Here is a 9,786-nt window from a genome sequence, read left to right on the forward strand (position 1 = left end):
TGAGATGCCTGCTGAAGGAATTGCTGGAGCTCCTCAACCAATGTGGTTCGTTTTTACCCTGCAACCCCTGGATTCTGGCTGTGAAAATCCTTTTGCTTTGGGCAGTGACAAGGGGAGCAGAGCAGCTTCTCTGGAGATGGAAAGGGGTCTTTCACAGAGCTGCCAGCCAGGACACCCCTGTGGCCTTGCCGTGCTCCTGAGCCATTTCCTGTTGCTTGTGTATCTCAGCTGCTTGATTTTCCTGTGTTCAGGCTTCAGCGTGTGCCTGGACCTTGTGAAGCGCCTGCCCTGCTGTGAGACCAAGACATTTGAAGTGTGCTTCGACCCACAAAGTGCCAACGTGCCCCTGGGAAAGGTGGATGTGCTCCTGCCCATCAAGGTAGGCCAGCTTGTGGGGCAGGCAGCAGGTTGGGCACAGCAGCGAGTGTCAGCCGGGCTCTCAACTGGATGCTCTGTCCTTCTCTAGGTCAGAGGAGGCCCCACGTTCCAGGTCCGCCTGCGTGCCATTGTGGCTGAGCCGTCCCTCTGCCTCTCGAGGGACAGGCTGGAGTTCTCCTCTGTCCAGTGTGGGCAGTGGCAGGAAGAAACCATCCAGCTCCACAACACGTCCCAGGTCCCCTGTAAATGGTCCATGAGCATGAATGAGGCTGTTAAGGAGGTAAAGCACAGACAACGTGTAACACACAACTTCTCGGTTGGGTTTTCTTTGCCTCTCTTGGCTTTCCCGCCCCTCTGGCTGCCTGAGCACTTGGGCTGCAGCTCGCTTGAGGAAGCTTTTGAGGGTACAGAGCAAGGCTGGTTCACCTGGGCCTGCTCACTAGCTGACGCTTCACTTCTCTGCCATCTTCACCCATTCCTCCCCCTCCGAGGACACTGCCTCCCCATCTGCCTGCCCTGCCAACATGTTTGCCCTCCAGTTGTAGGCAGGGGTGGCCACGTCTGGGTGGGATGAAGGTGCTCCCTGCACCGTGCCAGCATCTCGGAGCACTGCAGGAACCGAGGGTCTGTCCTCGCAGACCAAGGAGACCTCACACGACTGGTTTCTGTGCGCAGGTGGACAAACATCTGCCAGCGAGCGAGCATGACAAGCTGCGGGAGGAGATGAGGCCCGCGCCCTGTGGCTTTGAGGTGCTGCCTTCAGCTGGAACCCTCGCTCCAGGACAGCAGTGCCATGTCCAAGTCCGTTTTTCACCCACGGAAGAGGTGAGTTTGGTGGGTGTCACCCCCAGGAGGACTGTCAAAGCAGTGTGGTAAGGGGAGGCCAGCACAGGGAGCGGGGAATGAGCTCTGCCTCCGCGTGGAGCTTTCTGCCAGCCCTGTGCCCACCGTTCCTCAGTTTCCCCTGCACGGTCCCACGCAGTCTGGGAGTCAGCTTAAATGGTGGAGCATTCCCAAAGGCAGTTTGCATGTGGCCACCGTGACTTGGAAACTGGCAGCGTGTGACAGGATGGACCCAAGTGCTTCCATGGCTGGGGACAGTCGCAGGGATCTTTCAATTGCTCGTGGAGATTTCAGCGTCTCGTGTCTGGCTTTGACCAGAGCCAAGCACTGAGCAGAGAAGACGATCCTTATTTCTGTCCAGTGAGAGCTCAGCTGCCTCTTTCACACAGCTGATGTTTGCCCGGTGCTGCAGCGCCAGGACTGTGTCTGAGAAAGCAGACTTTTCTCACGTGCGTTGCGCTCCCCCACGACTAGGTGAAAACCTCTGATAGGCTGTTTTAGATCCATCTGGTAGCCAACTGACCACTTACACTCCCCAGCAGGACTCACCGCAGTTACTCAGAGCCATGCAGATGCTGTAGCCCCTGCTCTAAGTAACTGCCTGGTTTGGGTTCAGCTTAGAGGTGCTGAGAAGACCCCTGACCCTGGGGCGATTGTTGCCTTGGAGGCGCTGTCACCTGGGGCTTCACGGAGGAGCTTTCTGTGCTGCTTCTTTGCAGAAGTGCTACCGGGGCGAGCTGCAGATCCAGATTTGCCAGAGCAGCCAACGCCTGCGGGTGCCGGTCTTGGGATGTGGTCTGGAGCCACGGCTGGAGTTGAGCCCCGCAGAGCTCGAGCTGGGACCGCTGCTGCCACAGAGCCATGGGGAAGAGGGGACAGTGGTGGTGAAGAACCCCTGTGGGGTTTACTCACTGGAGTTTGACCAGCAGCACCTTGCTGAGGAGCAGGTGAGGGGGAAGGTCTGTGCACGCTCCTGGAGATTCCCAGCGCTCCAGCATTCCCAGGCTTGTGCCAGGGAGACGGGGGCAGCGCGCAGGGCAAAGCCCGGTGGCATTCCAGGGTTAGCCGGCTCTGCTGGCAGGCTGTGGAGGGACTTGGATAATCCCTGCCACTGGGGGGAAAGAATATGGGAGGGGATGGCTCGTCTGGGGAGTCTGTTCACGTGGTGAAGGTCCAGAAACTCATGCTGTCTGTGGTTTCTCTTCCCTCTGTGCGCAGCTCCTACGGACACCTAAAGACGACAACAGCCACAACAGCTTGTTGCTGCCTCCGTGTGCCCCGGCTGAGAAGCTGACTGTTGAGGCCCAAGGAAGGGGCATAGAAATGAAGGTGAGATGAAATCTAAATGCTAAAAGTGCAGGTGGCAACCAGCATGGTTTTCTCATTTCCTCATCTCTTCCCCAGCCTAGCATGGTTTGTGTTTCTGCCACGAGAGTGGCAGAAAACCTCTTCTCCTTCTTTCCTTTGGCTTGATATCAATCCCTCCTGCCTCAGGTTGACGTTGTGCATCCACCAGGAAAGGTGGTGAAGCTAGGAAACATCTGCATTGGGCAGACGGTGAAGAAGATCGTCACCATAGCCAACAAGAGTGCAGGCCCTCTCGCCTTTAAGCTCAGAGTCACATCCACCGTGCCAGAGTTGCAGGAAGCTGGGGTAAGTGCCATTCCTTCTCTGCAGAGCACTTTAGCGTGCCTGCAGGGAGCGATGAGCTGCTGTGGGTGGGAGGTAGTAGCTAATGACAGCTGTGGGCTGCCCTGGCTGCCTGTGCCTGCCCCGTCCTCCCTGCTGGCACTGCTCTGCCAGCAGATGCTTGCAGTGTGAATGCTTCAGCTGAGCTGGGTGCCAGGACTCCCCGAGAGCCACAAGTGAGAAGGCGGCACAATTCCTCTAACCTGTTTTAGACGCATAGGTCAGGATGCAGCCACATATTTTAGATCTGGAAAGGCGAGGGAGGTGAATCTTGAAAGAGGGAGGGTTACAGCTCTGTTGGAACTTCCATGAAAGCTTTAGAAGGCAGAGGTGACCTCACCGTGACCAGGTGGACACATGGCAGAAAACACCGTTGGTATTACCTAGGAATGCCTACGAGGGAATGAGTGGGACTGGGTCAGTGTTGGTGCGGACAGAAGAGGAATTGGAAGCCTCTTCCCTGAGTCTGGTGAGGGAGGCTCCGCAGCTGGCTTGCCAGATGAAATAGTCTCCACTCATCTCTTCGGGTAGGTTCTGTGCTTGAAGCCCAGCAAGGAGCTAAAGCTGAAGGCCAGAGGAGACACCTGCAAAGTGGAGGTGACCTTCTCCCCGAAGCGCCGCATGCAGCCGTTCAGCGGGGAAGTGCTGCTGGAGTGCCGCGGGCTGGTGCGCTCCCTCTTTGCGGTGCGGGGCTCCTGCCAGGGCAGCCTCGTGAGCTTGGACCAGGACCAGCTCAGCTTTGGAGCCGTGGTACGGCAGAGCTACACGTGCCGGCGCGTCGTCATGCGGAACGCGGGCGACGCAGGAGTCAGGTAAAGCAGGACCCCCCCGCCTCTCTGAGGGCTGATTGCTTGGATGAGGGTTGTGAGGAGCCGTAGTGTGCCCAGATAGCTCCTCTCTGCTTCTCCATCCCGCTGGAGAGTCGTGCAGCCATGGCCGTGCAGTCAGGCCCTGGCAGTTAGCAAGGGGGTACGAGCAAAAGCTCATTTAGAGATGGGTGCAGTGGGTCCTGCCCAGCCTGAAGCCTTATTGCCAGGTGGCTCAGCATCAGGCCTGAGATGTGGTGGGAAAGCCCACCAGAGACGGAGAGCCTCACGCTGAGACTTACCCTGCCTTGACAGCTCCCCGTGGCTAATCCTTCTTTCCTGTCCTTGTGCTTTCCTTGGCAAGGTTTTTGTGGGACGTGGAGAGCTTCCAGCCGGACTTTTCTATCAGCCCCACGAAGGGTTACATCAGGCCAGGGGTGGATGTCCCCTTCGTTGTGACCTTCCGCCCCTCGAAGCTGAGCCAGGCTGTCCAGTACGAGGGGCTGCGGTGCTTCATCCCGGGCAGCGAGGCGCTCCGCCTTACGCTATCAGGATCCTGCGTGGAGGCCCCTGGCACCAGAGAGGTAACGCAGCAGGGACAGGATGGGCCCCTGGACCCCAGCATTTGCGCCACATCTCTCCCAGGGCAGGAACTGAAGGACACTTGCGAGCGCAGACTCGCTTGTGCCGGGGTATCCCAGAGAGAAAGTGCTGGGCAGGACTGCCAGAGTTCCTGAGCCCTGTCATTGCCTTTCTCCCCTGTTCGAGGTGTTGCTCCTCCAGTGAGCAGCTCGGTTGTCCTGGCTCTGCACTGTAGCACCCGTGCCGTGGGAGCACCCTGCCGGGCTCTCCTGAGACCCTCCCCACAGAGCCACCCCGCTGTATCCCAGCACTGCACCCGCAGCCACACTTCTCCCCCGTGCCAGGCCAGGGGAGGGCATTCAGCAGTAGGAAGGGGCAAGGCATCTGCATCCAGCCCCTGGGAGGGGGTAGCTTGGGAGCAGTTGGCTCTTGCTCCCAAAGAGAGCATGGAGCTCCTCTTCATCCTGCCCATGAAGGAAAGGGCTGTGTGGCTGCAGATCTGTCCTTGCACAGCAGTTTCCTTTCAGGACTCCCCTGAAGTTTCCTTTCACCCAGCATGCGAAAGGCTTGTTCTGCTCCCTTCTTCAAGAACAACCAGCTTGATTTACTCCAAAAGCTGTGGCCAAAGTGTAATTTTTGCATGTGACAAGGAAAAGCTGCTCCCCGTGCTCCAGGTCCTGGTGTAGAGCCAGCGTGAGAAGAGTGGCAAGGATTGTGGGTACGACCCCGCAGCCTCTGTGCTCCTCTGTTGCAGACCCTGACTTTCAGCTGCAACGTGCGTGAGAAGCAGAGCCAGACCATCCTCCTGTCGAACCCGAGCAGCGAGGCCTGGACCCTGCAGCCCATTGTTGAGGGGAAATACTGGAAAGGGCCTGAATTTATCCATCTGGAGGCCAGGCAAAAAGAAAAGGCCTACCAGGTCACCTACAGACCCCTAACCATGAGCTGTGGGAACAAGAAGCATCAGGTAGGTGAGCTGTGCCAGCGTGCTGACCCTCGTGGCATGACCCTCGTAGGTCACTCTCCTTTGGGCAGGAGGTTGGCCGAGATGACCTTTGGAGGTCCTGTCCAAGCTGAAGGTGTCCTGTGCTCTCTGTTGGAAGCTGGGTTTTGTGGTGGCTGGGGGCCAGGCACGGGCAAAGGGCAGATGGGAAGTCGGGACTGAGCACCAAACGTGTTGGAGCAGCTAACGTAAAAAGCCAGGCTTTCTGCAGGCCAAGAAATGAAGTTTGTTCTGCGTAGCTCTGGGTCGCTGCTTGTGGCAGCCCAGGGGGCTCAGAGACCCCCATGCTCAGCGCACGGGCTGCACAGGCTCTCCAAGCCCCGGGCACAACCACTTCTGCCAGCAGCGCCTGGCTGGTGTCCTTCTGCAGCTTGCAGGGAGCAAGAAGGGCAAAGCTGCCCTGCAGTTTGTCAGTGCCGTCCTGGCCGTGAGCAGGAAGGTGGGAAACGAGAGAGATCTCTTGAGGGTCATGCAGGAGCTTTGGGAGGAGCCCTTCCTGCAGGTCTCAGGCTGGGCACATGGGGGTGACTGGCCCCTCTGCAATGTTTTCTGTGCCAGGCCAGCAACAAGCTCCCAAATCCAAGGGGTCAGTTCAGAAGGGCTCTGTGGTGCTGGAGCTGCCGGGTCCTTGTCGCGCTCCTTGTCCCGCTCCAGCTGGCCTTACAGTGGGCCAGGTCAGAGATTTCTTGCCTCAAGTCTCCAGGGTGCTCAGCAGATCTGTGCCCTTAGGGTCGCACGTGCTCAGCATCTCTTTAACGTACAGCCTGCGTGAGGAGTCTTGCAGCTTTCAGCTGCTGTGGAGGCAGAGGCAGGTGTCTGGAATCCACGGGCACCCAGAATGAGCATGGATATGAGCTTTCCATGGCCCATGTCTGGGGGCCCCTGTTGTGCCAGCTTACAGGCTGCTCTCTGGTCAGCGCTGTTGGGGCTAAGGCCAGCAGGACTGAGGCAATGGAGCTCATCAGGGACGGCCACCCCCTGCCCACGGCTGTCCCTGCGTGAGCACAGGCTGGCAGGGACATGCCCAGGTGAGTGGGGCCAGTAAGGGAGTGTTGGGATGTGCAGAGCAGCTCTGCTGCAGGGCCCGTGTTTCCTTGCTTTGCCCAGAGATGATGCCTCTGTGTCCTGTAGCTGTGCCATGTCCTGTGGGCCACGCACCCGCTCACAAGCAGCTCAGAGCAGGTGCGACGCTGGCGTCTGTCTCCTCCTGCGCGGACAGGGCTGCAGTCACAGCTCTGCCAGCTGGACGTGCTGAAAGCTGCCTCAGTGAGAGCCTCAGGCGTGGGACTGTCCAGGGGTGCTCCAGAGCCGACTTGTCCTATTCGTTGTCTGTAGGGCTCCATCTTCTTCCCCCTGCCGGACGGGACAGGCTTACGCTACCAGCTGGAAGGAACTGCTGAAGCCCCCAGGTGCTCAGGGGCCATTTCCCGGCAGGTTCCGTGCAGGAATTCCCACACGGAGCTCATCCCTGTGCCCAACTGGCTGCAGAGACCACAGAGGTGAGTCCAGCCCAGGGAGTCTGGCCTCATGAGCAATCCCTGCAGCAGCACAAGGAAGGAAGCTTCCAGTGCCTGGAAGCTCCCTCCTGAAAGCTTTTCCCTCTCCTTGGCTGTGTCTGGCCATACCCACGTTCTGCCTGTGCAGAGCCATCCTGGAGGGCTTTCCTCCAAGGGGGGTGAGAGCTGGCGCCCTGTGCCCGAGGCACTGAGGATGAGAGGGACTGTATTGTACCCCCGCACGATGGGTATCCTATGGGAGTCCTTCCTGTTGACCTTCACTGCGTCCTTCTCACCCGCAGGTTCCTGGTGGTTATTGACATGCTCAAACCAGAGAACCTGGAAAGCAGTTCCGTGCTGCAGGGGTGTTCATACATCGACGTGCCGAGCTCTGCGAAGAAGGACTACCAGCTCACCTTCTTCTCCTACAAAGAAGGAGTCTACAGGGCAAAGGTGAGTGAGGACACTGGTCTGCAGGGCCCTTCAAGGAGCTGTTGGCTCACTGAGAAGCTACACGCCCGTTTTCATACCTCCACGTGCACGGGTCCTATGAAATACCACAGGTGCTTTCTCTGGTCTTGCACTCCTCCTCGCTGGGTGCTCATAGCCATTCCTGGAAGCAGGGCGCTGAGCTCGGTGGGCTCTTCCGGGTCTGTTTTCCTGTGTGGAATGAGCAGCACTTCCCTTTCTGTCTGATTCAGGTGACCTTCCTCAACGAGACAACCGGAGAGTACTTGTTCCACATGGTGACTTTCAAGGTGATGGCTTCGGGACCCATCGGCACTGTTGAAATGAGCACCGCCGTTCGGCAGAGAGCGTTCTCCACCGTCAAGGTGGACAACCCTCTGCCTGTCCCGGTGACGTTTGCCATCAACTGCAAAGTGCCGGACGTCAGCGTTCCACATCACTTTACTGTTCCTGCACAGTCAAAGGTAGGAGCAAAGCTCCTCCAGCTCACTCTGCTCTCCCTACTCGTGGCCGGAGGGGGGGCTCTTGGAGGGTGATGCCTGAAAGGAGCCAGTGGCTGCAGGACAAGCCTGATCCCGCGGCCAGGTTGTCTGCAGCCTGCATTGACAGGAGGTGGTGTGTGCCCTGGGGGAGCACAGGGGCTTTTTAGGGTGGGCAGCTTCTGGCATCATGCTGGAGGGCTCTGAGCTGTTGGGATCTGTCCCTGAGTGAACCGTCCCCCAGAAGGAGCAAGGCTGTGCCCGAGAGAGAGGGAGTCAGAGCGGGGAAGGCAGCCCAGCCTTCAAGCGCTGCCTGAGCAGAGCAGGGACCAGCTGCCCCCTTCTCAGGCACACGTGTTCCCTGCCTGTGCCTGACGCCGTGGCTTTTTCCTTCCTTCCTCCCAGGCGGATCTTGTCTTGGAGTATCAGCCCCTGAAAACGGGTGAGAGCACCGGGCACCTGGTGCTCCAGAGCAGCGACTTGGGCTCTCTGTCTTACAACCTGCAGCTGAAAGCCACCTCGAGCAGGCCAGAGAAGCCCGTGTATTTCCGCACCACGCTGGGCTCCCGTCAGACCATCACCACCAAAATACGGAATTTTGCCCAGCAGGAGACCGAGTACCTCCTACAGGTGAGCCCGGGCTGCCGGGGCTCTGGCTGGGAGGCAGCTCCTCTGGCCAGCACCAGCCCTCTCCACCAGGGGGTCCGAGTGCCTCTGGCGTGGCCTGGCAGAGCCAGGGTGGCCATGTGAGCCCAGGGGCCTTCCCACTAGTGTGGGCTTGTCCTCCCTTGCGGGCCCGTGTCTGCTGCCCTGGTTGGAGCTGCTTTTGCAGGCCCCGTGGTGCCTGGGCTTGCTTCCCGCTTGCAGCCCAGGTCTGGCAGTCTTGGGGCTTGGGTGCAGGGTTGTTCCTGCTGGGCACGTTTGCACACTTCTCGTGCCCATTCACCGCAGGCACTCACCAGGGCTATGGTCTGGGTGGGACGGGCCAGGGCCAGGGGACCATCGTGTTCTTCCCGAGGCGCTGGCTCTGCTGTTGTGACCAACCCCCCATGGTCTCTTGTCTCCCCTGCGCAGACCGACTGTGCCGACTTCCGGACGGCAAAATCCATCAGTGCGGCACCCGCCAGCGCTGGGGGCTCGGAGCTGAATGTGGAAGTGACCTTTGAGCCCTGCCACCTGGGCAAAGCCAAGGCCACGTTGCAGCTCAGCTCTGCACTGGGCGGGCAGTACTGCATCCCACTCATCGGCCTTGCGCTGCCCCCTGAACCCCAGGGCCCCTTCCTCATCCCAGCCGGCGGCACCACCTCCATCTCCTTCAGGAACGTCTTCCCGAGGGCCACGGCGTTCCAGTATGCCGTAAAGCACCCGGCCTTCAGCGTCAGGGCCCCCGAGATGCTGCGCGCCAAGAGCAGCACCACCATCACCGTCTCCTTCACGGGCGGCCCGGCTCCTGTCACCAGCAGGCTGGTGGTCTCTTGCCCTGGCGGCTCCTGGATCTACCACCTCCGGGGCCTGGCCTCCCCCCGCAAGTGACCAGCTGCCCCTGGCCCTTCCCGCCACGTTCGTGCTCTCTGGAGCCAATAAATTTCATTTAGCATCCTCCCACACGACGTCCTTGTCTCTAAACGGGAGAGGCATGAATTCGCTGGATGCACAGCCGCTGGACAAGGAATTGGCTGGATGACTGCACACAGAGAGTCGCGGTCAATGGCTCAATGTGTAAACGGAGACCAGTGACGAATGGTGTCCGTCAGGGGTCGGTGTTGGGGCAGACCCTGTTCAACATCTTTGTCGCTGACACAGACAGTGGGATCGAGCGCCCTCAGCAAGCTTGCAGACAACACCAAGCTGTGTGGTGCAGCCGGCGCGCTGGAGGGAAGGGATGGCATCCAGAGGGACCTGCACATGCTGGAGAGGTGGCCAGCCTCATGAAGTTCAGCAAAGCCGAGTGCAGGCTCCTGGCCCTGGGTCAGGGCAATCCCAGGCACAGCTGCAGGCTGCGCAGAGAAGTGATTCAGAGCAGCGTGAGGAGAAGGACCTGG

The 9,786-nt window shown here is 59.4% G+C and overlaps 2 protein-coding genes across 2 annotated transcripts in view; both read left to right on the plus strand.

The window, feature by feature from the left end:
• Positions 1 to 3,726, plus strand: part of LOC136005925 (hydrocephalus-inducing protein-like) — a gene marked incomplete at its 5' end in the record, with an annotated part of 41,249 nt that extends 37,523 nt beyond the window's left edge. The window contains 5 exons of the mRNA XM_065663816.1: positions 252 to 379; positions 467 to 658; positions 1,054 to 1,203; positions 1,941 to 2,105; positions 3,613 to 3,726. Of these exons, the coding sequence (XP_065519888.1) occupies positions 252 to 379; positions 467 to 658; positions 1,054 to 1,203; positions 1,941 to 2,105; positions 3,613 to 3,726 (749 nt within the window). The remainder of the gene's footprint in view (positions 1 to 251; positions 380 to 466; positions 659 to 1,053; positions 1,204 to 1,940; positions 2,106 to 3,612) is intronic.
• A 1,341-nt stretch (positions 3,727 to 5,067) lies between these two features.
• On the plus strand, positions 5,068 to 9,277 carry LOC136005926 (hydrocephalus-inducing protein-like; the record flags this gene model as incomplete). Its single annotated transcript, XM_065663817.1, has 6 exons — positions 5,068 to 5,265; positions 6,637 to 6,800; positions 7,100 to 7,250; positions 7,499 to 7,729; positions 8,171 to 8,374; positions 8,819 to 9,277. Coding segments are annotated over 6 exons (1,407 nt in total), but the record flags the coding sequence as incomplete, so codon positions are not given.
• Positions 9,278 to 9,786: the final 509 nt, after the last annotated feature.

Source organism: Lathamus discolor, chromosome Z (assembly GCF_037157495.1).
Source record: "Lathamus discolor isolate bLatDis1 chromosome Z, bLatDis1.hap1, whole genome shotgun sequence".
Classification (NCBI taxonomy): Eukaryota; Metazoa; Chordata; class Aves; order Psittaciformes; family Psittacidae; genus Lathamus; species Lathamus discolor.